At 50.5% G+C, this 27599-nt stretch overlaps 5 protein-coding genes across 5 annotated transcripts; 2 read left to right on the forward strand and 3 right to left on the reverse strand.

Moving 5' to 3' along the window:
- Positions 1-850: 850 nt before the first annotated feature.
- On the forward strand, positions 851-2950 carry CTRU02_212294 (uncharacterized protein; the record flags this gene model as incomplete). The annotated part of the gene is made up of 1 exon (XM_036727067.1): positions 851-2950. The coding sequence occupies one exon, from the start codon at positions 851-853 to the stop codon at positions 2948-2950; it is 2100 nt and encodes a 699-aa protein (XP_036581311.1).
- Positions 2951-5710: 2760 nt separating this feature from the next.
- On the forward strand, positions 5711-6831 carry CTRU02_212295 (uncharacterized protein; the record flags this gene model as incomplete). The annotated part of the gene is made up of 4 exons (XM_036727066.1): positions 5711-6163; positions 6227-6298; positions 6396-6435; positions 6539-6831. The coding sequence occupies 4 exons, from the start codon at positions 5711-5713 to the stop codon at positions 6829-6831; spliced, it is 858 nt and encodes a 285-aa protein (XP_036581310.1).
- A 287-nt stretch (positions 6832-7118) lies between these two features.
- CTRU02_212296 (uncharacterized protein) lies at positions 7119-10758 on the reverse strand (the record flags this gene model as incomplete). The annotated part of the gene is made up of 2 exons (XM_036727065.1): positions 7119-8486; positions 8578-10758. 2 exons carry the CDS (start codon positions 10756-10758, stop codon positions 7119-7121), a joined length of 3549 nt encoding a protein of 1182 aa, XP_036581309.1.
- A 2323-nt stretch (positions 10759-13081) lies between these two features.
- Positions 13082-14634, reverse strand: CTRU02_212297 (guanine deaminase; the record flags this gene model as incomplete). The annotated part of the gene is made up of 2 exons (XM_036727064.1): positions 13082-14235; positions 14349-14634. 2 exons carry the CDS (start codon positions 14632-14634, stop codon positions 13082-13084), a joined length of 1440 nt encoding a protein of 479 aa, XP_036581308.1.
- A 1702-nt stretch (positions 14635-16336) lies between these two features.
- Positions 16337-22699, reverse strand: CTRU02_212298 (fatty acid synthase beta subunit dehydratase; the record flags this gene model as incomplete). Its single annotated transcript, XM_036727063.1, has 2 exons — positions 16337-17445; positions 17497-22699. The coding sequence occupies 2 exons, from the start codon at positions 22697-22699 to the stop codon at positions 16337-16339; spliced, it is 6312 nt and encodes a 2103-aa protein (XP_036581307.1).
- Positions 22700-27599: the final 4900 nt, after the last annotated feature.

Below are 27599 nucleotides of genomic sequence, written 5' to 3' on the forward strand. Positions count from 1 at the left end.
GGATTGAGGAAATCAGGGTGCGACATCGAGGGACTAAATGTGCACACAACTAGCCGTTCAAAGAAGAAGACCCCGCTTAGAGATTCTTAGGAAGAAGTTATGCCCGAAATCCTTCCCAATACATAACCGTCAATTCCAGATTTAATATCGTACTTGTTTGCACTGGTTTCAGCAGCACCTCTGCGGACGCCGTTTCTCAAGACGGAAAGCAGCAAAATGTCAGGGCAATTGGTCTATAATTTCACTTGTAGAAGAGAGGAGTTTGGGTGCTTCAAGTCAATGATAGCCCCAAGTACATACGAGTCACACTAAGATTGATTAAGAGGTTTTCCTGTCAAGGTTCCATTTGTGTACTTAGATTGTGTTTGACAAGAAATCAGACCATGTCCATCGGCATATTGAAGTGGTGGAAGATCAAGATGCTACCTCCCCCCCCCAATGATTTTCTTTTTTCCCGCCCTTGAAGACCTGTGCGAATACGGAGAACAAAAGTCCCATTTTACCACCCCTGTCCGGAAAAAGCACAGCAGCCAGCCCACCCATTGCAGAGTCCAATTCAGCCTGCAATTTATGGTTAGGCATACTGTAGTGATATTCAATTGACCAATGATACCAGCCAGAATGATGCAGTGCCACAGCGCTTAGTTTCAATACCCTAGTTCCATGATTCCTAGGACGCAGGCGAATGTGAGTGAACAGCAGGGGTGCAAATCCTTCCAGAAATGTTCAGTTCGCTAGCCGCGCTTCAGCCTCGTTAAGTCGTCCATATCTTTCCTGCATCATCCTATCTTGGAAAGGCTTGGCTAGCAGCTCAATCTGGCCTTGGCCTTGTATCTTGACAACCGAATGAATGAACATGGCAGACCACCACCGCGGAAGACCAGTCTTGGTCTCTGACCCATCTAGATCCAGCTCGGCCATCTCTCTGCCACGGTATAGGTCTTCTGAAACGACTCAGAGGGCAGAGTATCATCTCGAAACAGGCAGTGACCCTTCAGTTAATCTCATGCCCAAGCCTACGCCGGAAGTCACAACGACCGCAACCTCTTCAGTGGCCGCACGGAATGCTAGAAGGCCAACATCTGCTTCGGCAATCTACCAGCTCTGCTTAGATATTCTTCTCACTATTCCGTCAATATGCTTCTTGATCTACGCGTTCATGGTATACAGCAACAACGGCAAGTCGATAGATCAGGATCCTGTACCCGATCTAGAAACAGCTGCCAAATACAGTCCAACGATATTTCCAATCGCGTTTGCCGCCGTAATAGCAAATCTTCTCAAGGCTACAGCAGCTTGGAAGCTAGAACGGGGCATTTCCGTCCTCAGCTTGGAATATCTCCTCAGCAGTCGTACAGTTTTCAGCACATTGACAGCCCCCTTTATTCTACGCACTGTCAACCTTCTTACACCTTTTCTTATCGTGCTGTGGGCTCTCTCACCTCTTGGTGGTCAAGCAGGCTTGCGCGTGATGGATGTGGTACCTTCACAGGCCACAGAGTCGTGGCCATATCAATATCTTGAGGTCATGTCACCTTTGTCCCATCAGGGGTCATTCTCTCAGTCCGGCATGAAAGCACTTCCTCCAATCTTGAGTGCGTTTGTTGGTACGCTGTCGAGCCCGAAAGCAATCAAAGCGTCTCCACGAGACCTTTTCGGCAACATCAAGATCCCGCTGGTCGAGGCTTACCAAATGACTGGTAAAGAACCAGACCTTGAGGGTTGGTTCAAGGTAAACCAGACTTCCGGTAGCAATAGCACCGTTTGGTCGTCTGTGGCAGGTGTTCCTGCCACTTGTTTGGGCGGCCTTTCTGAGGGAGCAAACTTCACGTACACGATGGAAACTTCGTACATGTACACGAACTGTTCTGTCGGTCAGGTTGCGACGGAAAACCCTTATACCCTATTTGAGGATTACTTGAAAAACAATACGGGTGGTTATGACAATGGCCATTCGCTCGTCATCAGGCCAACTAAGAAGAGCCGCACCGATATGAATATCGCAACACCAGCAGAATGGACATTTACATCATACACTGCCTTTGGCATAACCAACGCAACATGCAAGCTTACAACGACGCATGTAGAGTTGGATATTGCTTGCAGAGGGGCAACCTGTAGTGCAGTTCGGGCGCGACCCTTGCAAAAGGCAAAGAATATGACAGTTCTCACCGTCTTGGACAACATCAGACCGTCCAACGTGCCAGCTGCTAATCCGAAACTACGGGCGGGCGTGGTCAATGCTTTCCTATCAACCTTCATCAAAGGGCTCAACACGCCATGGGACGAGGAAGGAAATTGGCAGATGCAGCCGTATTCCTCGCCAATCGAATACTTCTTCACGCACCCAGATACACCATTTTCAGCAACTATAGACCCCAATAGAGAGACTGAAGTACTTCCAGGGTGGCGAGGAGAAGAAATTTACCCTATAGGGGATGTTCTCTTCTCGGAGAGATTCTCACAACTACTAAATACCTTCTGGCTTTCCTCGATAGCGCCCGAGAACATTACGGGAAACTTCAACTTTGGGGCACCTGATTACACGCTTGCTTACGAAACCGCTCTAAATTTTATCCGTCAGAACGTCACGGGAACAAGGACTCCCGATGTACTTGTGATGCAAGTCAACAAGTCTTGGTTGGCTGTGTTGTTTATTGCCTCTGTTGTAATGCTTGCGTCAGGCATCGCAGCAAGCGTTCTGAATCTTTTTAGGCGAGGTCCTGACATCTTGGATCATCCTACTGGCTTGTTGAGGGACAATCCACACGTACACATGGTGCAATCTACTTCAATGGAGGATGCAACTGAACAAATCAGAAGGAACGGCGGCGTTCGGGTATGCCTCGGTGATATCAAATCTCACGAGGATACAGGCTATCTAGTGGTAGGATGTAGCGGAGACGTGGCACCTTTAGGACTGCAGCGAAAAGAACGTCGTTTCGAGTAAACATTTCCTTCAAGAATGACTTCAGAATTGACTGCACTTAGCGTTACGGCTCATTCAATTTGAAATTCAAACAGTACATTACCACTTACTCCCCTTGGATGTCTCGCTAGGTATACTTTCAGTCATGCTACTTCAAACTGTGCTTCAGCCATGTTGCCTTCATACCCAAGTCTATATCTAGAAAGTGTTGAGGGTTACAAGGAGCCCAAGAACCAAACAAGCAACGCGAGCACAAGAAAGTCGCTCAAGTGGCGAGACTTCAATCTGCACAATAAACCTAATCCCTTATCATTGTGCGAATCCAGGAAAAGGTAAAGTACTTGGCCTGCCTTGTACCCATGCCTGCCTACCTAGGTGCTGCAAGCCTATTTCTTATTGCGAAAAACGCTACAGGGGCCGAAAGAACGTCTGTGAGGCAAGGCGTTAGGAATATTAGAAGATTGTGAAGCCATCATTGCTTAAGTGGGCTGGAATAACCAGCAACTACCAGCCATCATTAATTGTCGTAAATCAAGGAAATTATGCTAGCCGCCGTGACTCATGGCTGTAGTTGTACAATAACTGATAGGTATATGGCTATTTAGAAAGTCACTTCCTTATGAACAGTGTTTCAAGAGGGATTTGAGGGCCGAAAGTCTTTGGCTTACAAGACGAGGCGCTAGAAATTCTTTTCTTTCTGAGGTCATGCTCCATACCGGTTACACTTAATTTGCGATCCCATCGCCAGCGCTCATGGCCCGGACCCCTACCGTACATACAACGTCCATCGAATCATTTGTTCACTTGGTTGCTAGCCATAAGATTGGAACCTTTAATGTCATGAAGACAAGCCCCGATATTCCACAGAGAATGCCATATGCAGGAATTGAAGCTTTACAGTAGCAGTGTAGTATGTCTTTTGATCATGACAATTTCACAGTATTTTTTCAAGCTCCACTAATGCACCTGATGAGCGTATCCCAGCTGCGGAGACCCTGCTGCTTACAAGGCATCATAGCGGACTTGTCATGAGAGACACGGTGGGAGCAAGTCATACAACATTTGATCAAGATAAAAATATTCAAGTAAGACACAGAGCGGATAACCACAATATCAAGTAGTTATTGGCAATTCAAGTCAGCGTACCAGATGCCAAAAGAGCCTTGGTTACCTAAGGACAACAGATTCCAAGTGGTAATTACTACGCCCAGGCGACTTGAGAAATTATCCATTATCAACAGCTTGAAGAACTGGTGAAAATGTGAGCATTAAATGACTGTATATTTTCGCGTCTACGTGCCATGTGACACATTACGCTGACTGCATAGTCATTGTGTTACAATGAGTTGCTAATATGGGTGCTCTAGTGGCCGCCATTCACATGTTCCTGGGCGAGTTTTGCTACTTGGAAGGGACAAGCCAGTTTCTCTCGTTCAGATTTCTTTATGATACGTTGTTTCCAGGAGCAATGTGCTCTACAATCTAGTGATGAGTAGTGATACGAAACCGGTTGTATGCTTTCATTTTCCTCATGTCTACATTATAGCCTGTTACATTTAACACTTTTCAATTGTGGCGCCTCTCCACCTCCGCTCGACTACTAAATTCCACCCAAAATCTTCGCTTGCACTTCCTTGTTCATATGCTTAATGCCTGGGTTGCTCTTCCTTGTTTAGTTACACTATATATCCCAGAAGCAATTTCTTCCCTCACGTCAGGAGAAGATATGATGTTTATCATCTAACAACCGTTCAACTTTCTTGTGGAGAACCACAGGCCAAGAATACGCAAGCTCCTGCATTACTGGTTTTATGTATCACCTGTTAACATGGTTTCTGAACTATAAAAGCCTAGCAGCACTAACGACGGCTTAAGGTCAACCTATTGTTGCTTACTCAATGCCTGGTGTTTCTCTTCCAGCATCAATCGCAGATAAAGCTCCCGCGGGAGAACATTCATAATGCACCTTCCACAATCGGCTGGAGTACAGCTCCCTGGCTCATAGGAACCCTGTAGTTCGACACCTTTATGTTACCCGGAGCCTCTTCTCGCCCGCATTCCGAACCAGAGTGGTAACAGATGCGGATCTCGAAATGGCATTTTGCCCAAGGAAGAAAAACAAATGCCCTAGTCACTTCCATGAATACATCAAGATCAGCGAGTAGTCGGCACCACCGAGTACTTCGATGAGAACTCCATATAGATTGGCAGGGCCGTCGGGAGGAGATTGACTCGTTGGTGTAGCGGCCAGGCGGGAGTGCCTTGAACTTACGCGGCCAGGGGTTCTTGGCGGCCCGCCTGGTGGATCCCTAAAGCCCTGAATCGAGTGGCACAACGGTAATACCTCGCCTGTGAGTGGCTGCGTGTTTGTTGAAATGCCGGCTTGGGGAACTGATCAGGACTTGGTTCTTCGGGATGTGGGAGAGACGTTCTTGGTTGATCCGACGTCAGTGGAGTTCAGGAACAGCACTCTGCGGCTTGGTTGGCGGTTTAGGGAACTGAGCGTTGATGAGAAGGGGTATGACAAAAGAAAAGCTGCGATGAGATTAACTTCTGGGGATTATTCAGGGGCGTGTTTTTGTGGCGAAGCGGGAGAGTATTGAGGAAGTAAGGAATATTGAGAACCTGAACAGACTTATAAAGAGGGTATGGCTTCGCTATCGCTAATGAGCTTTTGTAAAAAAAGACAACCAGCTGTAGTCAATACCTGTCCTGGTCTCTCTTTCAAAGGTCCTCACACATTCTTTTTATCTACGGCAGTTTTTTGAAAAGGCCTACACAATGCAGTTCCATCTCCTGACTCTGGCCACCGCCCTTCTCACTGGCGTAGCCATTGCACATCCCGGCCACGACCACACTCTGAGCCATGCTGAGATCGCGCGCCGCTCGAATCTATCGAGGCGTTGCGCGGCTCAAGCTGGCAAGTTCAGCGAGGTTAGAAAAAGGCGTGCTGCTGAGAAGCGCTCGCTCGTCAGCCGCTCGCTAGCCAAGCGTGACACAAACGTCACCATCCACACGGAGGGCCCCCACTACAGCACCATTCAGAACGACACTTGCGTCCTAACACCCGAGGTCACCAAGGGACCCTACGTATGGCCGCAGTCACAAACTCTGCGACAAGATATGAGCGAGGGCCAGGCCGGTGTCCCTCTGTATCTGGATATTGGCGTCCTCAACGTCAATACCTGTGAGCCAGTTGAAGATGCCTTGGTCGACCTTTGGCACTGCAATGCCGTATGTCATCCCGTATCCCAACGGCAAGAAGAGAAACATTTTCACTAACAAGCCTCTTAATAGACCGGCTCTTACAGCTCTTTCACACATCACAACCCCAACACTCCTTTCGAAGAGCTCCTGAAGGAGCTCAATGTCACTTATCGGTCCCAATTTGGACTTGCACACCGACGCGACAACCTGGCTCCGTGGAATGTGGCCAACTGACTCTAACGGCATAATGGAAATGAAGACAGTGTTCCCTGGTTTCTACGTGGAAAGAACTATCCATAGTAAGTGTCCCGAAGTGTCCCCTAGCCCTAGATTTTATTACTGGTGTCACCACTTCAAATTCATGAAGTTTCATTGTTTGAAGGAATCACTAATTCCATGCAGTCCATGCTCAGGTACACACCGATTGGTCCGTCCGCAGCAACGGCACAATCGTCGCTTCCAACATTGTCAGTACTGGCCAGCTCTTCTTTGATGAGCAACTCAGCCAGCAGATAATGGCCCTCGAGCCCTATGTCAGCCACACTGAGATCAACCGCACCATCAACGCCGTCGACACCATCTACGCGGACGAGCAGGCTGGCAGCTGGAACCCTCTCATGGTTGTCGAGCCACTCGATGGCGAGGATGTTACCAAGGGAATGCTCGCCTACATTACTCTGGGAGTCGAGGTATAGAAGATGCCAGTTGTGGAATACAGAGGCGGGGTAAAAAGGGATATATACAACATGACAAGAGAATGGTGGCAGCTCTTCTAGAAACAAACAGTGACTGAATCACACAGCCCCTGAAATATTCTTACACATAGAAACCGCCAATATTGCATATCCCCGGCAGATAATTGCGACTACCGAAAACCACCAGGGTTGGCGTTTGTCTTTTCTTTGGGGGAAGATGTTCAATGGTTTAATGCCGGCTTGTACATCGTCCTCTGTCTTTGCTATATCATGTACAAGTATTTAGTTTAGAAACTAGGCAAGTACTCGTGAACACAACCCCAGCTATGAAAACCATCCAAATCACTAGGCTGGTATCCTAATTGTTGTAATATACGAACAGGACGTGGAACTCCTAATCCCTCGTCATTTATCATGCGCGACTGGCAAATGGCTTTGTCACGAAATGGCATTCGACGAGATGCATCAAAGGGCAAAAGTTCTTCTGCAAGCCCCCAATTGTCCCCTAAATCGAAATTTGGGTTAGGGGTATAATACTTGGAATCCCAATCATCGTCGGCTTCTTCGCTGATAGCCTTAGCAAAGATCGATGCATTATAGGCACTTTTGCGGATGTAGCCGCCAAACATAATGGTTTTAACAAAGGGTTCGGTTTTCCACGGGCCCTTTTGCCCAATCGAGCGTTTTTTGCCCAAAAGGTGAGTCCAGATAAGGTTCAGAATGAATGCATCATTCACCTCGAAAAAGACAACTTCTGTGAGCCCTTCCGAGGCCCTGTCCACGAGTGTTGCAATAAATGGGCGTTTACCGCTAATTCCTAGACGGGGAATGTACTTCTGAGACGAAGATTTGGCCACTATGGCAGTGGAAGCGAAAGCTTCGATGATGTTCGAGATATATGTACCATCTGGAGCCAATACACCACTTTGTTCGGCTCTGTTTTCGTAGACACGCTTAGCGCATATCCGCTCTAGGCTATGTATCAAAAAGCAGCGCCAAGCTTGCAGCAGACTCTGAGATGTTCCTACATTTAACGACTCGAGGTCCTCGTCCGAATCTACGCCTTTTGTCAAACAAGAAGCATGCTTGCTCAGGATCTTTTGTATCAAGATTTGTCGGTTTTTTGACAGCTGGGGAGGGTCGTTGTAAGATCCGAAGAATTTGCAAAATCCTACTGCTCTTGCACAAGCTCCTTTGAGTACAAATATTTTCATATCATTCAAATCGCTGTCGGCTTGCCTCGCGTCCAAATATCGGATAATGTAGTCCGAGTAGCCGCTAGAAGCTGCTGCTGCTATGAAGAAGTGATCCTGACTTAGGTCTTCGGGCGGGCACCAATAGGTTTTTGACCACCGATGTGTCAGGGACACCAGGCTGTTTAGTGTTGCATCTGAAATCCCAACTTTCGGTGTTGCCAAGCGGTACTTGATGGCCTCTACAAGTGGAGAGTCTGGCAGGTTGAGCCAATTGAATAGGGAAAGAAGCATCAAATCCCGCTTCACCAGTCGAGATATCGTTTCCTCTGGCTCTGGTTCGTAGGCTTCAAAGATTTTCCTCCCATCCTCGTCATCCACAAGAAAATCGATTGCAGTTTTGTGTGTGAACGACACTCTAGCTTTTGCCCAGAAATGAACCTTGTCATAGGTAGTCCTCAGCTGTCCGTGGAGAGTCTTCCGGGCATTGCATTTCCAGCAGCCCAACGCATCTTGAAGCCAAGATACGATTTAAATGCTCACAATGCTTTACGATTTTTGCCACGTCCGGCGCTTTGACCGACTGAGTGAAAGCTGCGAGACAATCGTCATTCGCTGCTGTTGCCAGTTCCAACACATTGATTGAGTCCTTCTTCGAAATAGCCTGGTGGGAAATGACGAGACGGAAATACAAGGCTGCCTCTTTGAGATAATAAACACTGTCGCCATTCGACCGCGACCACATGTCCTTGTATAAACTCTTGAGATCTCCGGGAAGTGTGTTTATGCGGCGACACAACGTGTCCCAATTGTCGAAATTGTTGAATCCTCTTTTGACGCTTTGCAAAGCAAGAACAACCCAGAGAAAGACACCATCGGCTTTTCGAACTACAATTTCCAACATGTCTGTGGGTGCCTTATCGATTTGTGTCCAGATACTTTGCAAAAAGTCTTCGGTGTACTTTTCAATATCGCGCCTGGTCAGATCTTGCCTTCTCAACATTGGAAACTGGCCAAGATGTCGTTCAAATGCCGGTTCTGGACGACTTGAAACGCAAATCTTCACTTTTTCATTCAGGATGAGCTTCTTAAGGAACATTAGAAGCTCTTCGGGTCCCTCGTCGGTAGTTGCAGCAACCTCATCAAGCCCATCCAAAAGAACAAAGTATGTGTAAGTTGAGCATTCAAACAAGCGGACTAAAGTGTGTCTCAACTCCCCAATAGTCCAGTCGGTATCGGAATCTTTCATGCCAAGTTCGGGCTGAGTTGTCAGGAGTGTATCACTCAGTTCGGCATCCCTCTCCAACACTTGGTGAAGTAAAGAACAGCATAAGCCTTTGATGCTTTGCTGCATCCATGAGCCTGGTTTCCATAGATAATGAGACAGAACCTTTGTATCAGAGTGCCAACCTTTCAGGGTCTCATACGTATCGTCACTTGATTCGATGAACTTCATCAACGTGCTTTTGCCTGATCCGGGCTTTCCACTAATCCAGTATAAGGTTCGTTCGTTTCCCTGCAACCATTCAACAAAATTATCCCACATCTGTAACTCGTCTGAATCACCCATATTATTTGCGTCCCCCGTTGTTGAGCTCCACGCAAAAGATCTCTCGGAGCCGCCATAATAGTTAGCCCGAACGCTGTCGTTGTCCGAGTCACTGTCGCGAATCTCAGAGACTCTACTGACATCGTCACCCAATTTGAGAGAACCCAGATATAGCCCAGAGTTCAACGCATGGGCAGTCTCAATATCTGAATCTTTTTCATCTTCTTTGCCGGTCTCGCTGATTTCGTCGCTATTCTCATTTGTGTATTCAGAGGTCGACTCATCCTCTGTCACCCAGTCTGAAGCCGAGTCATCTCTACATCGAGAATTCCCGAATATCCATTGGCAAGTTCCCAAATGTGCCGGTTTAAGATCATTTTTGCGCTCATTCATTCTCGCATATTTAAGACTTGCGAGCAAGCGTTGGCGAGCTCTCTCTCTCGCAATAGCGGCATCAGAAATTGCCATTTGATGAGACAAAGCTTGTTGGGTTTCAGCACCGGAGATGGATATAGTATGGTTTATAGACTCCTCCTGCGACTTTAGCTCTTTAGTGATCTGGGAATTGATTTCCTTCCGTGTTTGGGTCGTCGCAATTGTGACATGGTCTCGGGTGGCTTTCGATTCGTCCCGAACCAGTTTAGATATCAGGTTGGAGTTCTGGGAGTATGTGTGGATGAAATCTTTCAGCTGCTGGCTCATACCATTAAAAGCTTTTTCGTTCTTCTCGAAACTATCGTCTATTTTTCCAAAAAGTCGAACGAGAATCGAAGTCTCTATCAATTTCTGAGCATCCGCCAGGTTTGTCTTGAGCCGTTCCAGACGGCGCTTCCGCCATATCGCTTTTGGAGTGGCAACCAAGGCTGCTACTTTTCCTGGATGGCTGGGTGTGAGATACACAATTTCTTCATTCAGATCTTTGGCATGACGAATGCATTTTCTTGCAAGATCCAAAACACGCTTATCTGCAGGCGCCCCAGAAGACGCAGAAGCCTTTCCCTTGAGCGACCTTTCCAGATCGTCTGAGAGGTCTTTCAGTGATTTCGCTTGCTCGGCGAGATCGGGTTCAGGAGTGCCATTCTCATGGATGCGACGACATATGACGACTGTTTCGTGGCTAAAGCTGATTAGCTGCATGATGTTGCACGCGAGGCCGAGGCCCGCGATGCCCTCGAGGCCGGACATGGCAGACGAAAAGGATGATCGAGCTGAAAAATGGCAGTGTAGAGTAATGGTGTGAGTCGAGCTCAGGGAAGTTGAGAAAGCGTGATAGATGCTTTAGACAAAAATACAAGGGCCAAGTCGAAAGGCTGAGAAGGGGATTGCTAGGCGGGGGATCCGGCATCCGACGAGAGAGTGGCGGCAAACCAGAGAAGGCCACCAGTAAGGGCCCAGAGAATCGTTGACCCAGCTATGGTCGCTGATAGGTCAAATGTCCAACCGTACGTGCTTAGGTCTTCAGCGGAAAGAACTTTTGAACCAATCCCCTGTAAATCATTGGGTGTTATGCCCATGCGTAACCAGTTCCTCCCGAAATAGTCAAGTTGAAGAATATATAGGGTGATGAAGTGGTTGACAAAATTAAGAAAGACAAAGCTGGTTCCGAACTGTCTCATCTTTCCTTATTGTGGTGACCACCCAATCGCAACGAGTGAGCAGTTGCGTTGGTTCCTTTTCTTTCGCAATAAACAACAGTAAGTTGACATACCAAGTGATATTTCACGTTTTTTTACATCAGGAATGTCGTTGATTTTAAGTACATACTTTGTTGCCATTCCCAAACGCTTTGATACTCTCATCCATCAAAGATCCTCAAAGGTTGCAAAAGAGCAACAGTTGGCACAGGTGAAATGATTTAGGTTTTGCAGAAAAACTTCCACTCGCATCTCCGCGGCCTCTCTGAAGACATTTCATCTACATGATGTGCTGGTTCGCCTCTTACACGCAAGGACGTTGAGGCTTGTAGGATCTGTTCAAGCCGAAGGATGAAAAAACGGTTCCACATTGGACGAAGTTAATTCCGGTACTTAACTTGAAAGTACTTGCTTTGGTGGGTTTGGTTGGAGTTCCCCAAGTCTATTTGGAATGCTACTGTTTCTAATGGTTGGCAACTCTACTTGGCTAGACTCTAGTAATAGGCTAATAGTACCTTAATCATGCTCCTCAGGGAAGGCTAAAAGGGCAATCCACTGGTCACACCTCGCTGTTAACAGTCTATCGATACTCCTTCTCAAAGCAAGCAACAGCTGCCCTCAAATACTATGTTGTCTACTAAGCAAGATATTGATAGAGAGCACGACAAAGGCCTGTGTATTAATATTATTATGACCAGTATTAGAAACCATTAGGTATGTGCTCTCCTCTTCCTGAACTTCCTTCCGCTACATCTGTCTGTGTTCACAGCGAGGTCACCGGCGGTGGTATCTGCTAGTTTCTGTACAGCATTCACGATTGTTGACCTGTATGGCAGTTACTGCAGAAATTATGAGAAAGTCATCGACAGTTTACTACCTATAGTCAACGGGTTCACGTTGCATCTCTCAAAAATATCTCAATGATCAAGATGACCCGTACGTGGGGAGGGTAACACGTATGTTCCCTAGACCACGGCAAAATACTCGAAAAGATCAAAGGGCACTTCAGCAGTCAGCTGACGCCCGCCACTACACCAATGTGCCGAGACAGCCAAGGCAGCGGGCAGTGTCGGGGGGGAAGGATAAGAAATAGAAACTAGCGCTTCGGGCGGCGCAGGCGCAGCACTTGGCAAAACGGCAGCCTGACCATGATATTGCTTTTTGTGCGGGAGAGGGGGGGTTAGCTGATCTGCAACTGCAAAAGCCGAGCCAACCGAGAGAAAACGTTTCCGTATACTGTCGTTCTCTTGGCAGTATGCCACGACTCTTTGAGACCCCCCCTCCGGGGGTATATGCGCTCCTGTCGTTGTCTGTTTACTAGAAGCCTCAAACTGGTCTGTTAGTCATTCGCTGCTTCAATGATGTTGTCTTTTGACTGGATGTGAATCTCAGCCCTCGATTATATGGGATATGACACCGTTACCCCTGGTAGGAGCCTCAGCCAAACAGGCCCCCATTCGGGCTGGGCGTAGATTTTGACAAGCAAACATTCCCATAGGGCTATCCTCAAGGCGCATGTGCCCGAAAATAGACAGGGGAAGGTTGCACTAGGGTAGTTACGAACTTTGAGCCCCAACGGGACGTTCAAGTGGACCTAAAAATATTCTCTACTCTCTGACTTCATCAAGTTGCCCGCGTCCTCAAGCACCGTTGATGCAGTCTGCAAATTCGAACTTGGCACCAGAATAGATGAATGCAACTTATTAGTCCATTGCTCTGAGCTTCATATCTTGTTGAGACTAAATCCTACATAGATAGCTACAATAGCTATAGCTAAAAACAAAGGTAAAACAAGGTTGAACAAACGCCGGACCGCCATGCCATGCCATGTCATCGCCGTCGTTACAATGGAAACTTCGTTGTGACTTCCTCATCTACTTCCTTGAATGGACCAATCTCCCCTTTACCCAAACAGATTTCGTGTTCCGATCATCCCCATTGTAAACCCATTTGGCAATCCGTTCCTCCCAATTCTCCCAACCAAATACGTCGACATTCGAATCATTCTCGACTTCCCCCTCTTCATCAACCAAAGGCAGCCCAATAAGCTGCGCATCCCATTGCATACCGACGTCAAACCCGCCAACCTTGGATCCTAATCCGACAACTTTTGCGCCGCCTCTTGTGCCAAGATACAAAACTTCCTCGACCGTGAGCTTCGCCCTTTCCTTCTCAGCCCCCTCTAGTCCCATGGCAACGTGTCTCGAAACAAGTGCAGCCTGTCTCGCAGCTTCCAAAATACTCGGGCTGTAACCTCCGCTCATATCAGTTCCCAAACCCACATCGATTCCCTTGTCCCACAGCCACCTGACTCTCGCCGCACCACTGGTGATGGAGCTGTTGCTGCAAGGGCAATGTGAGACCTTGGACCCCCGCTCGGCAATCGTGTTCGCTTCCTTCTCGGAAAGGTGAATCGCGTGCGCAAGAATCGTCTTCTCACTCAGCAGGCCGCAGTCATCATACACGGCCGTGTAGCTTTCGCTCTCGGGGAAGAGCTCGGCAACAAGCTCGATCTCGCCTTGGTTCTCCGATATGTGCGTCTGCACAAGCACATTCAGCTCCTTTTGCATCCTTGCAAGCCCTTTCATTGCATCTTCAGTACACGAGGGGGCGAACCGAGGCGTCAGAATCGGTGCGATAAGTTCAAAGTCAGGGTCGATCGAGCGTACGTGCTCCACTGTTTCCCTCGTATTCCGCAAACTATCATCCGCGGACTCGTCTTTGTAGAAATCAGGGCAAAGACTCGGTCGGTCCATACATACCCTGCCAACAAATGCTCTCTGTCCCAGATTGAGGCAGATGTCTGCTAGGAGGTTGGTAGCGGCGACGTCGATGGTGGCATAGTAAGCGGACGTTGTCGTCCCGTGGGCGAGGGTGCGCTTCACGCATGACGTGTACACCCTCTTCGCCTTTTTCAAATCCTTGAGGCTTGACTCAAGAGGAAATGTGTATGTGTTTAACCAGTCCAGCAGCGTCGATTTGCCAAAGATACCTACATTGGGGTACTGCGATGCGTGGACGTGGGTGTCTAGTGGAGGGGCCGGTTAGCAACAGCATGCGGGGGTGAAACAGTGAAATGACAGGCCAAAACATGGTGTCTCAACCACGATTTCCAAAAAAGCAATAGCAACAGAAACATACCGATAAACCCAGGGAAGAAGAACTGCCCCTCCTCTCCCACGTGCACCCGCACATCCCCCTTGGTCCACCCAAGTCGGGGGAAGATCACCTCCTCAGCTTCCCTCCGGCTCCCGCACGTCTCGACAGCGACAATGGTTCCTGTAGCGTCGACGCAGACGGCCGTGTTGTGAAGGTACTCCAGCTTCTCGCGCGTCTTCGAGTGGACAAAGGTTCCAAGGAACAACTGATTTTGCCGTTCTTCCCTCCGCAACGGGACTGGTGAGGGGTCCCTGATCAAATCGCCCATGATTGCTTCTCCCCCGCCGTAGCCGTTGAAGGAAATGAATGAGTTTGAGCCGTCGTCGGTGACTAAATGCGCAGTTTCAAGTGACTTAAGAAGCTCTTCGGTTGTCGTCGGCAAGTCGGAACCCCACGGCCTTGTGTTTTCTCCAGGTGACGTCGACAAATGACTCTCACAGAATGTCACAGAAAGGGGTTTGAATGTGTGCCGTGATACTATGTAGATCCTGTTGTCCTTCCTTCTTTAAGAGAAAGGAGAGGGAAGCCAATTAAGAAGTGTCTTCTTGGGGTTTCTTCCAGAGGAACAGTGTTAAAAGTGCAGGAAGACGGGATGGAGGAAAAAGCAAAGGTGGCGGCAGAATATATGCAGTGTCACAGATGACGCGCATCCAAGCAAGAACGCTTTGCTCGGTGGTCGGAAAGATAAGCGAAAAGAGTGGTAGACGGGCGACCGAGCAGTACACCAAACAGCGGCGGTAGTGGGGGGAGGAGACGCTTGTGATTCAAAGCCTCCTTCACTAACGGAATAGCCACTAATAAACGCTGCCACCAAAGCAACCATACACGTGTAAACGTTTGTTCGAGTTTCCCGTTTCAGGAAACATGATTACGTACCGTTCGCATTTCTTGGCCCTTGTCCAGTCCCCTTGTGACTTTGGTAACAAATTGGCAAATTAATTCCGCAATTAGGCAACGGGCGACATTCCGACACAGTCTTTCACATTCTGTGCTCCAGGAAATCGGGGCCTCGGGAGCGCCAAATCGACTATACTTTTACTAGGCACTTTAACCAAACTCCTCCCCCGCCACACTACCTAGCAGCTTGTTGGTAGGAGCGCTCCTCACCGTCGCATGTCGCACGGCGCTCGCCGCTGGCCGATCGTAGCCTCCCTCGGCCCTCCCCCAAACCCCAAACTGACCCAATTCGGGACAGCTTCCTAGACCTCGGACGGATACGAATAGCCCTTTATTACCAGCTACCCCTCGTTTCCAAATTCCGGTTTCTTTTGGAGAATGCCACGGTCCGATAAGCCCTTTATCCACCACCACGCGATACACATTACCCCCCCATGTTTTACCGAGCCGTGCCTGTGGCTGCACGAACACATACCAGATAAGACCTAATCGATAGCTTTTGATAACAACTGACACACCCGATAAGCATCCACACCTCCTTCGTCTTGACTGGCTGTCCCATTCCTACTTGTAGCTTACCCAATTTCTAGAGATGAACTCGAACTTGTCCGGAAGGATCACTATTCTGCGATGCCGGGTCCCTGCATTCCCTTTTCCATGATCCCCGCTGTCACAACTGCTGTGCCAACTGGCTGCTGCTCTTCATGTGTATCACAAGTTGCCCGGCTCAAAACGTAGGACAAGACAACGGGTTCGGGCATTTTTTTCCCATCCTTGCCTGATACAACAGTCATCATGCATTCCTTTGTTCACTTCAAAATGAATCAATGCCACTGTTATGAAATAATTGCTCTCTATTCTTCTTGTCCTTGTACGACCATTAACAATTGACGCCTTCCCATAAAACACTAAAGCTTTCTAACGCAACGTGATAAAACAATTCATTAAAAAAAACAAAATCCGTAATTTGTACAACGATTACGCCGTCTAGAGTCATCAGTGCCCGCCTTTCATCAATATTCTCGCACTTGTTTTCCTTTCATCATGGCGTAGCTTGATATCTTTTGCACGCTCTAAGCCGCCGCACCGGGACCCTCGTGGTCTCCGCTAGTACCGTTGACTCCGTTAGGAGCAGGGCCATCCTGCGTGTACTGCTCCCAGTTGGCCAAGACAGATGCAATCTTGGGAGAGTTGGTGAGCTTGTACACATCCTCAAAGTACTCCTTGGTGAGCGCGAAGGGCTTGGCCGTCACGTTAGGAATATACTTGCCAACAAGCTTGGCAGGGTCGATCGTCGTCTTGTTGATCTTCTTGAGAAGGAAAGACCGGAAGGGCTTGACACCAGACCTCAAGAAAGTAGAGTGGAAGGGCACATCGATGCCGCGAAGAGGAATGGTGGCGAAGCCACGCTGAAGCTCCAGAGGTGTGGGCTTCTTGAGGGTCGCCTCAGCACAGCCCTTGATGATATCCTTGAGGGCGCCCTTAGCCTCCTCCAGGTTGGCACGCATCTCCTCAATGTCAATCTTCTGCTGCTTGAGGAAGTTGGTGACGCCAGTGAGGGTGTCAAGTGCACGCAGGTCACCCGCAGCGACGTATTGCATGTTGGCAATGTTGTAGTTGACAATCTCGAGAAGCCAGCCAGTCTCCTCAGCAATGCTGTTGACAATGAACTGGAGAGCCTCCTCGTTGAAGGTCTTGGAGATTCTGCTGGGGTTGATGGCGCACATGGAGTAGTTGGATCGGCCGGCCGCGTCACGCTCGACAGCAACCTGCATCGTCAAACCACGGTAGAACACGACAGACACCAAGCTCTCAATGGGCATAACCTCAGCCAATGCAGCAAGGGCAGAGTATTCACCCAGAGAGTGACCGGCGAAAGTGCAGTCCCGAGGAACAAGGCCACGAGATCTCATGTCCTCGAAGCTGGCCTTCTCCATAAGGGTCAGGGCTGGCTGAGTGAACTGAGTGGCGGACAGGAGACCAGTGGGGGAGCGGTAAGTGTAAGAGGTGGTCTTCTCATCAATCTCCTTGAAGATGCGCTCAGATTTGATGGAACCATCGGAAGCAACAGTCTCAAAAGTCATGGCCATGTAGTTCTGGCGAATGGCCTTTCCGCGGGGACCACCGAAGTGAACGGTGAGCTCCTTGGGGTTGTTCTTGACGATGTTGGTAATGGAGAAACCTTGAGACAAATTAGTATCAACCTAAAAGCTTATGAATGCAGAAAACTTACCGTAGTTGTCCAACAGGTACTTGTCGGCACGGTCCCAAACCTCCTTGGCGACAGGGCTGCTAGCGTAAAGCTCCATACCCATGCCCTGCTCCTGAGAACCCTGGCCAGTGAAGACGTAGGCAGTCACAGGCTGCTCAACCTCGGCCTCACCAAGGAGAACCTTCTCTTCGGTCTCCTTGTTGCTGGCCTCAACCTTGATGATCTTGCGACCACCAACCATGCCGACGTGCTGAAGCTTGACGTCAAGGTCGTCGTTAGGCAGAACCATACCAACCAGAGAAGCATGGAAGCTGCGGACACGACCGATGTTGTTCTCGGCAGCCCAGGTCTCGACCAAGCTGCGAACAGCGGCACTAGAGTACATGCCGTGGGTAATGGTGCCGGGCAGATTGGCGTAGTTGGCGAACACGCGGGAAACGTGGATGGGGTTGTAGTCTCCAGAAACACGAGCGTAGTTCTCGTTGGTGGCAGGAGCGCGGAGTTGGAGGGGTGTGCGGCCACTGAGAGGGATGGGGTTCTCAAAGTGGAGGGGCTGGTCGAGAGGAGTACCGTTGCGCTCGAGGTAGTCAGTGACAGGGTTGCCGTTAGACTGGCCGGCCTCATAGTCAACGCTAGCGATCTGAATAACCTCCTTGGTGGGGAGCTCAAGGAGGACCTGGCCCTGGGTAGCGACGCTGCTGTAGACAGTCTTGGTCTTGTAGCGCAGGAAGCTCTGCAGACGGAAAGTCAGAGTTTGACCAAGGAGATCAATATCGCGGGGCATGTCATCAGTGTTGAACCATTGCTTCGACTTGAGAACGGCGACATCCTTGCTGGTGGCAAGATGCAGCTGGATAGGGGTCTCGTTCTTGCGCTGGAAGGTGTTCTCGTAGTCGGTGTAGGTGCCGCGGTACAGGAACTGCGAAGTGACGTCCATGACCGCCTCACCATCACGGTAGATGGTACCGCAGACCTCAACCATCTTGCCAGACTCCTGGTTAATGACAGCATTGATCTGGGCAGTGGTGGATACCTCGTCACCCTTCTTGAGAGGCTGGGCACCAGGCTTCATGCGGAACGCGTTGGAAAGGTGGACAAGCTTCAGCAGATCTCCGTCAATAGTGCGAGGGAAGATGGGCTTGGTAATAGCCTTCCAGCCAACGACGATGGCAAAGTCCATAGGAGCGTAGACAGTCTTGCCAGGGCGCTCAACGAAAGCCTCGCCGGTGTTGCCAACGGCGTGAACGAAGTCGTTGATGTCCTCTCCAGTGATGGTGGCCTTGCCACCATCGAACTTGCTGGCAACATCGGCATCAAGGTCAAGAGCCTCGTCACCAAACCACGCACGCCAATAGAACTCCTTGATGCGGTCGTTACGGTCCGCCATCACCTCGCGAAGAGGAGCATAACCAGCCTCAGGGTGGTAGGTGAACTTGAGAGGGAGGGCAACAGGCTTGCCAAGGGCAGTGGTGTCCTTGATCATGTTGACAACGATCTCGTTCTTGCCCTGGAGTGTAACCTCAATAACCTCAACGTAGTGGTTGTGGCGAGGCTGCTCCTTGACGACAATCTTGGTGTTCTTCGGATCTTTGGGGTTGTGGATCTCAACGAAGAGGCCACGGGCAGGGGCGAAGATGCGCTTGATGGGGTTGGTCTGGAACTTCTGTCCCTGGACGACAACCTCGGAGGTGAGCAGAGCATGGCGCCAGCTGCGGTCAGGGCCGGCAAGCAGAGCCAGCCAGGAGTCAAGGCTGGGCAGGGTAGCGTTAGGCGCGGTAGACAGACGGTAGGTGTTCTTGTGCGCATCATCATACGAGACAGTAAGACCGTCAACGTCCTCGACAGGGATCTCAGTCTCAATGAGCTTGCCACCGAAGTATTCAATGGTGGGGATGGTGTTCTTGTCGCCCTTGTAGAGATCCCTGGTCAGGTACTCAACATGAGTCTTGTGAATGCCGTCCAGAATGTCCTTAATAGGCTCATCAATGACCTTGGAGTACTTGACGGCAGTAGGGCCCTGCAGAATGCAAACACGTCCAACATCCTGGCCGGGAACAGCGTCAAGATCCTCAGACTGCCAAAGAGAGTCCTTCTTGAAGTAGAAATCGAAGTTGTCATCGAAGCAGGGGATGAAGGGAACAGGCTTCTGAATGGGGAACATGCACAGCATGAGGAAGTGCTGAACATCCTGGGCATTGATGAGCTGAGTCTCGGCCTCAGGGTAGTGCGCGAGGATCTTTTCAACAGTTTCATAAGGAGACTCGAGGTCCTTGTAATCTTGAAGCTGAGCGGCTTGGCCGGGAGTAGAGGTGAAACGCTCCTCCACACGGCTGATGAACTTGCCAGTGAAAGTGCGCAGGGTGGGGTCAATCCAGCGCTTCTGGTGACGGACGTAGAGAAGGTCCACCATACGGCGGACGACCTCACCGTAGGTCATGTCCTCTAGATCAACAGCCTGGCCAGCGCGGTTACGACCGAACCACGGCTTCTGGAAATCATCGTTGAGCTTCTTGATGATGTAGTCGCGATTCTTCTTCAACTCGGGCACACGCTTCTCCTTGGGAAGAGAGAAGATCTTACGGTCCATCTCGGCCCAGAACAAAACACCACGAGTGGCGAGTTTGTGGATGGGCTCGCCCATCTCGGAGAGGACGGTGATGACACCACCAGTAGGGCCCTTGTAGGACTTCTCCCACTCGCTGTCCTCAACACCGGGAGCGTCAATGATGGCCTGCTTGGCAGCAGGGCTCGTGTGGGCCTCCTTGGCAACCATCATGCGAGAACCGAACAAGGTACCGTCGAAGGGCATAGGAGGGTAGCCGTAGTTCTTAGACCACTCACCAGTAAGGTAGGGGTAAGTGTCCTCGGCACCACCGAAACCACTGCCAGCCACGAGGATAATGTTCTCCTGGCGACGGATACGGCTGTACATGGTCAGAATGGGCTGGTGGAAATCCTCGTAAGAGTGGTGACCACCGCCGCGACCACCAGTCCACTGCAGAAGGACAGGGAACGTGGGGTTGGCCTTGGCAATGTTGATGACGGATTGGATGGCGTCAACCGAACCAGGCTTGAAGCTGATGTGCTTAAGACCAAGAGTATCAATGTACTCCTGAGCAACCTCAACGGAAGGAACACCAGCACCGATGGTCAGGCCCTCGATGGGGACACCCTCAGCTCGAAGCTTGCCAAGCATGGGAATCTGCCACTGCATGGCACGGGGGTTGACGTAAATCAGGTTGACACCGATACCACGGCCAGCAGGAATAGCGCCCTCGATCTTTCGCAGGGCCTCGGTCATCATACCAGGCTCGAAGTAACCGCCACCGGCCAATTCGATGTGGTAGCCAGCGTTCATAGTGGCAGCAACAAAGTCCCAAGGAACCGTGCAAGGAGTCATACCAGCAACGACAATAGGGGGAAGACCAAGAAGTCTAGACATCTTGGTGTCGACATAGGTATCGCCGTTGGAAGTAGTAACCAGACGAGGGCCGAATTCCTTGACCCAGTCGATCGCATACTTGACTGCGTGCTCCTCATCACGGTCGAAGAGCTCAGGCTTGTAACCAACTTCAGTGATGGTTCCGCTAACGGTACCAGCAAGGATGACGTGCACACCAGTACCCTCCTTGTTGCGGCTGGTCAAAACACCAAGACCGGAGATGCCACCAGGACCGAAGTCAAGGACGTGGGTCGCTTGAGGAAAGACGGTAGCCTTTTCCCAGTTGACGGGGTCTCTAGTGATGAGGCGGATAAGTGTGGGAATAATGTTACCATCAACTTCCTCGCGGATATCCTTGCCAGTATTGGTGTCAAAGACAGCGGTACCAAGCGACTTGGAGTCAATCTTGATGTTCTTCAAGTCCTCGTCGATCAGCTCGGTAGCCTCAGCAAGGTACTTGCTGTGGAAGGGAGCAGTGATGGGCAGGAAGCGGTGAACAAAGCGCAGTTTGCGCTCAGTGTGAGGAATGCGGTTTTGGTCCAAACCAACGGGAGCCTTGACCTTGCGCAGCTGAGCGTTGAGACCGTACAAAGAGATAGGAGGACCAGTCACAACAAGGTTGCGCGGGCTGTTGATCAGGGAAATGGAAATGTGACGGTCGGCAGGAAGGTACTGATTGGTAGCGTCAATGTGCTTCTGGACCTCAGCCTGAGAGAGGTCTCTAATGCTAAGCATGGGAGTAGGAGTGCCCTCGCCATTCTCAACAGACTCCCGGATCATTGTAGGCGTCAGAGAGGTGCGAGGGAAAACCTGCTGGCTACGAGCACCAATCCAGAAGAGGATAGTGAGCGCAGAAGGAGCGATCTCCTTCCAGGACTCCCAGGAATCAGCGGCGGCGGTAGCAGCAGCGAGCACGACACCTTGGGAGTGACCCGTGGTACCGCTGATTTGCTGGCGCAGCAAACCGGGATGGACACCAAGGACCTTGCAGGTAACCTCGTAATGGGCAAGCTGAACGAGACCAATCAAGGGGAAACTAACAGGCGCCGAAATGAGGTAGTCAACATCGGGGGTCGCGTCCTCATCTTCAAGCCACCTCAAGATGTCCAGACCCTTGGGGTACAGCTTCTCAGCATTGGGGTGCTTGGAGAGGTTCTGGAGGAGCTCGGCGGCGTTGTGAATGAGCTCACCGACGAAAGGTTGGTAGGTCTTGTAGATCTCACGCAGTTCGTCAAAGTACTCTTCGATGTTGCCCTGGCCACCAAAAATGGTGTAGATGTTGGCGGAGCCATCATCAGCAGCGCGGAAGAGCGCTGAGCCGTAGGCCTTGATTGAGCGACCAGTCGTTTGTCTGGCCTGGTAGTAGCTGCGGATGACAACCAACTTCTTGGCGTCGATGCCGGGGAGCGTGGCAGTGAGGGCGTGGACCTCGTTGCCCTGGAGGAAGCCGCGCTCGAACTCGTTAAGGACGAGCTTCAGGACCTCTTCGTAAGAGCCCGACTCGTCGTCCTCACCCTTCTCGACCTCGTCGGCGACGAAACCCATGTATCTCGCAACCAGCTCGGTGACGGACGAGGGCTCGTCATCCTGAGCAAGCTCATCTGTGGCGGGAGGGAGGGTAGCATTGAAGCGGTCTTTCAGTTGCGAAGCGTGAAAGTGGAGTGCGGTCGGCACAAGGAAGGAGGTCTCGAGAGAACCATGTCGGAGAGTGAGGGGGCGAAGAGAAGCGTTAGATCGGGGAGTAGAAACGCCCGTCTGGGGGCCAGTTCCGGCGCCGTACATGATGGCGGTTTTTGGGGTATCAAGAGGGAGAAGTTTTTTTTTCGTGGGTTACGAATGGAGCTGTTTCCGCCACGTGGTTAGCCGAAATGTTACTGTCTTGTAGTTTTGCTTTCTCGTCTCCCCGCACAAGTTTTCAATGGGGGGCATTGAGGGCGAAAAGTCAGTGGCTTACCAGTGTCTGACTCCGTGTACTCAGCGAAGAGCAGGAGGCGATTGCAAAATGCTCCGGGACGGCGGTGTAGGAGGAAGAGGCGGTGGTGGCACGAACTGTTCGTGGGGGAATAATAGTAGTAGCAGTATGTCTAAGGGACGGGGGTCGTCTAGAGCTGTCTCTCCGATTCTCCGAGAGCAATTGATGGTCTATGAAGGACAAGAAAAAAAGAAACGAGAAAGACTGCCCAGCACGATGTGTCCTTGACGTGGAGTTTGAGGGAGGAAGAGAGTGGGAGTGGCAGATGGCAGCTTAAAGAAGAGAGCTTTGGAGAGTCAAGGGAAGGTTGGGAGGGCGTCTATGGGTGGTTATGATGGGAAGGCGAGGCAATTGAACGGCATCCCTTTCGTTTGCGTGCAGCCTGGGTCCTGGATATTGGGTCTTGGACAGGTTGCCCGGGTCTCTCAATGTGGACTGGGATGATTGGGATAGTGGGATTGGGACACCAAGGAAGACAGAGGTACCAGCACTTTGTGAGATGGGCGGCGTGGGTGTGGATGTGTTTGATGGGTCCTCACTGCGTGAAGCAAGGTAGGTGAGGTCAATCCCGCCAACGTAATTGGAGGTTTCGGGTTCCAATTTTGGAGAAGGTACCTTGGGGATGTTCGCAGTGAACTCAACGATTAAAAATTAGGCCGGGTCTTTCTCTTTTTTTTTTTTTCTCCTTTCCCACGGTTGGAGTATTGGAATGAATCTAGTTGGTCCGGGCTGACGGAACGGTTTACTGTTGTTGCTGTTACTGTTGGCCAAAGTTACTTGTCCCTCACACCCCGCCATGTACAGGGAAGGAAAGAGAAGCAAAGGTACGTATCTTTGAGGTTTGCTGTTGCTTGTCTAGGACAGAGGAAAAAACAGCCACGACTTCTACATCAGCAAGGTCAATGTCTGTATACTCTTTCCTCACAAACCTGGTACACAAGCAAGACAAGTACTACGTCTGCGTGGTAAGTGGTACCTGCTCCTCCCGCCTGCTTGCCTCCTCCTCTTCCACCTCCTCATCCTCCAAGTCTCAAATCTCAATGTCTCGCCAAAATTTTTAGTTCTGTTGGGGATGGTCGCGCACCAAGCCCACCCCTCCAGCTCCACCCTTGACTTCATGCAGCCCGAGTGATCCGCAAGGGTGCCGCGTTGGAGAACGGGCGGCAATGTACCGATACTTTTGTTGGCGGGACGTAACGACTTGGCTGGATGGGGCCGGAACAGTGGCCGTCTTCTCCCTATTTTGGGCTTTTTCTTCTCGCTGGCTAGACTGTTTTCTGCCCGGATATTTCCCGTCTACCTCTCAACCCTTCAGCCCGCGTATTGTTTTTTTTTTTTTTCTCTTTCGCCTCCTTCATCGTAAGCTCGGTGTACGCACGCTCGGCCAAACGGCATCATCTTCGGCTCTTCAGAGGAAGCCGCGTCGAGCCAACTATTGCTTATCGATTTGCATGACGATAAGATGCCGAGATGTTACCCCAGATGCAGAAAACGGATGATAACAATGACAGCGCTCTCAGACATCATCAGGCCTGCAAGTTAGTTAGTTACATTGCTTGCCTCGTTGTATCATTTCAGTGTTGTTGGCGTCTAGTGTGTGCGTGTTTTTTTTTTTTTTCTGTGACATTGATCCATTTCGCCTTTGCTCAGCTGGACCCTCGATAGGCAACTCGGCGCCAGTCCCAGATATGCGGAATCGGTCCAACCAAAAGTACCCGGGACTTGAGGGCCCCGTTTCGTTCCCGTAAACCCCCTGTCTATTGGCAGGCGGTCAGGGGTTAACGGGTTTTCTGCCGCACTTCTCCCCACCGCTTTCACCCCACGCCTGGGGCTGATGCTGGGGGATGAGAATTGCGCGGGACCCTGTACTAGTCGAAGGAAGGGAGACACCGCCCGGCATGGTCAGGTACCGATACCGCCACTACACTTGCTGGGGCGGGAGCTATCGCCTGCCATGCCACGCGGACGCTTGTCGGGGAATGCAAGCCCCTCGATGCCCGAATTTCTTGTTTTTTTTTTTTTTTTCTTCCTACCTTAGCTGAGGGGCAGCTGGCACTCGCTGGTTGACACACAAGACATCGCGGTGCACACGGCATGATGTCGACAGTCTAGCCAAGCCGATATGACTACTGCATGAACTGGCGTGAGAGAAGACTGGAATTTGAAAATCTGCAAAGGTGTTCCAGCAAAAGGGCCAATAATCGGGTTTCCTCCTTGAATGTGTTGGATTGCGTCGAAGAACTAGGAGGTAGCCAGAGACAAGACGGCGATCCCGTTGTGAGTAATGCTTATCACTATTGTTTGTTGGCTGGCGAGTTGAAATTTCGTTCAATCCAGTCTGGGCAGAGTCAATGGAGCCAGCTAAAGGAGTTCGCCCACACTCCCCCGTTTCTTGCCTCCTTGCCATCCGTCTACACTAATCCAATACCCCCTGAAGAACTGGAGAAACCCGTCGCGGTTCGTCGAATTGTCAGCATCAGTCGCGAGGCAATGACAATGTCAACATCCGCATAGTAATCAAGCACGGCCAAAGTTAGCTCCCTCCCAAACAACTTTCAGGGCTGGATCTGAAGCACTCCCCAAAAAGCTTGGGTCAAGTTACCTTGATCTCATGGAACCAGCTGAAAGTATCGCTACATGCTCTTTGGCCCCCTCCTCTCTATCAAATTTGGCGGGTTCCTGGAGCATCGGCCACTTTTCTGCCCCTCCACTCCCTCCCATTTGCAATCTTGCCCCCTTTCAGATTCTGCTTGCAACCTGGAAGTTTGGGTCCTATTGCTGAGGAATTGTTGTCACGGCTGTTGCTTTCCGGACCCCCGTTTGTTGACAGGCCAAAATGCTATCATGACACCACTTTCCCACAACATACCGCATTCGTATTACTGAACCATACGAACACGTATCAACTATCACTAATCCTTGAATGGGCGGCGACGGCATGGTTTTGTCGAGGTGAGCCTTGTCTCCTTCAGCCTTTCTGCCAAGCTCCATCAAGCTCCCGAAAGTGTGCTTACCTGGATGTTGCGACATTCAGGAGGCGGCCAACAGGAACGCAGCGATAAGAGATCGGTCGATAGAACCCCGATCAGAGTTAAGGGTCGTCGGAACGGGTACCTCCAGGCATACTAATTGTAGCTGCTACGTTCACAGTGTCATTCTACACAGCGAACTAAACGTCCATGGTCTTAGACATAGAGCCTTGCACTACATACGCCGCGACTAGACCAAATTCAACATTCCGACAACACAGAGAAGGATGAGATGGAATGTGACGGATAATACAAAGAGCCAGAAAAAAAGCCGCCACAGCGCCACCTATTTAGCTTGGGCAGTTACATATAGTCTCTCCAAGTGTCTCACCCTACCTCACGACATCATATCGCGCGCCAGGCTGGGACCAGGTAGAGGTGGCATAGAGAAAAAGGGAAGAAGAAAATACAATACAGAGACGAGGCGCACAGAAGGAGTTGTTCTGGAAGGGGGAACTTGTTGATATCCCAGAGCATTCAATGTCTGCAGCATGATGATAATAATGCGCCTGACCCAGCTCTTGCACTCCGCACAGATCTTGTGTCTCCGCAGTCAAGGCAGATGACAAGAATGGCTTGGCCGACAACTTCATGCCATCGTGGCTTCTTGGTAGCTTCACGGCATAGATGACGGCAGCTCTCGCCTCATCTCATCTCTCGTCACAGATATTTTTTAATTTCAGCCGTGGAGTTGTTGTAGCGCCCCAACTTCCAAACGTCAACTTCGCAACAGTGACGACGACGTACCTCCCTGTCGTCCCTCCCAAAAAAAGTCTCCATCGTCCCACCCTGCTTTCCCCCAATGAAATGATTTTGTGGGGAAGGCCCCCCTGATCGTCCCATGCTCGATTGGGTTAGGCGTCTGAATATGGTTGAGGAGCTCTCTGCAGGCGCTGTTGCGCCGAGCAGCACCACCAGCGCCAGCAGCTTCCCACCTGCATGGGGGGGCAACCACCGGGAAGTCCATAAGGAAGCATGGTTAAAGACCCACTCTTTTTCCCTCCCTCCTTCTTCCCTCGCGAAGGGAAAAAAAAAATTAGAGAGAAACAGACAACAGCCAGTCGAAATGTGTCGAGACATGGTTCTCTTTCGCCCAAGTATGGGTACCCTTGTACTATACATGCCTAGAGTAGAGCGGCGAGATGACTACAACTTGCAATGTACTGTACCTCTGCCTCGAACCTTCAACCCTTCCACTTCAGCGTCCACACCCTTCACCACCGCTTCCTTGAGCCGGTGGGGGCCCTTGCCTGGTTCAACAATCGTCTTTTTTCCTGCTTGTCCCATCCCATCCAATCCCCTCCCTTCCAGTTGGTGTCTCTTCAAAGTCCCCCCCAAGAAAGTCAATCAAGTGCCAGTGACCCGATATCGAGGGGCCAGAGCCACCGACTCTACCTTGTCTTTCATTTTCCATCATATCCAAACCTCTTCCCTTCACCCGTGGCCTCGCCAATTCCATCTTCTCCCACTTCTTCATCTCCCTCGCTCGCCTCCGCCAGTTTGTTTCTCCCTCTCTCTGGCGCGGACTTAATCTCCCTCCAACAGTCACTCGACTTGCCCAAATAAAAAAAAGTCTCGCGAGCTTTTGCCCTGCCACTCATATACCCCCACACGCAGGCAATACCACGAAACAATAATCTCTACGGATTCCGACCTCCCACGGCATCCAACGAGTAAACAC

This window comes from Colletotrichum truncatum (assembly GCF_014235925.2).
Source record: "Colletotrichum truncatum strain CMES1059 chromosome Unknown Contig_0008, whole genome shotgun sequence".
Classification (NCBI taxonomy): Eukaryota; Fungi; Ascomycota; class Sordariomycetes; order Glomerellales; family Glomerellaceae; genus Colletotrichum; species Colletotrichum truncatum.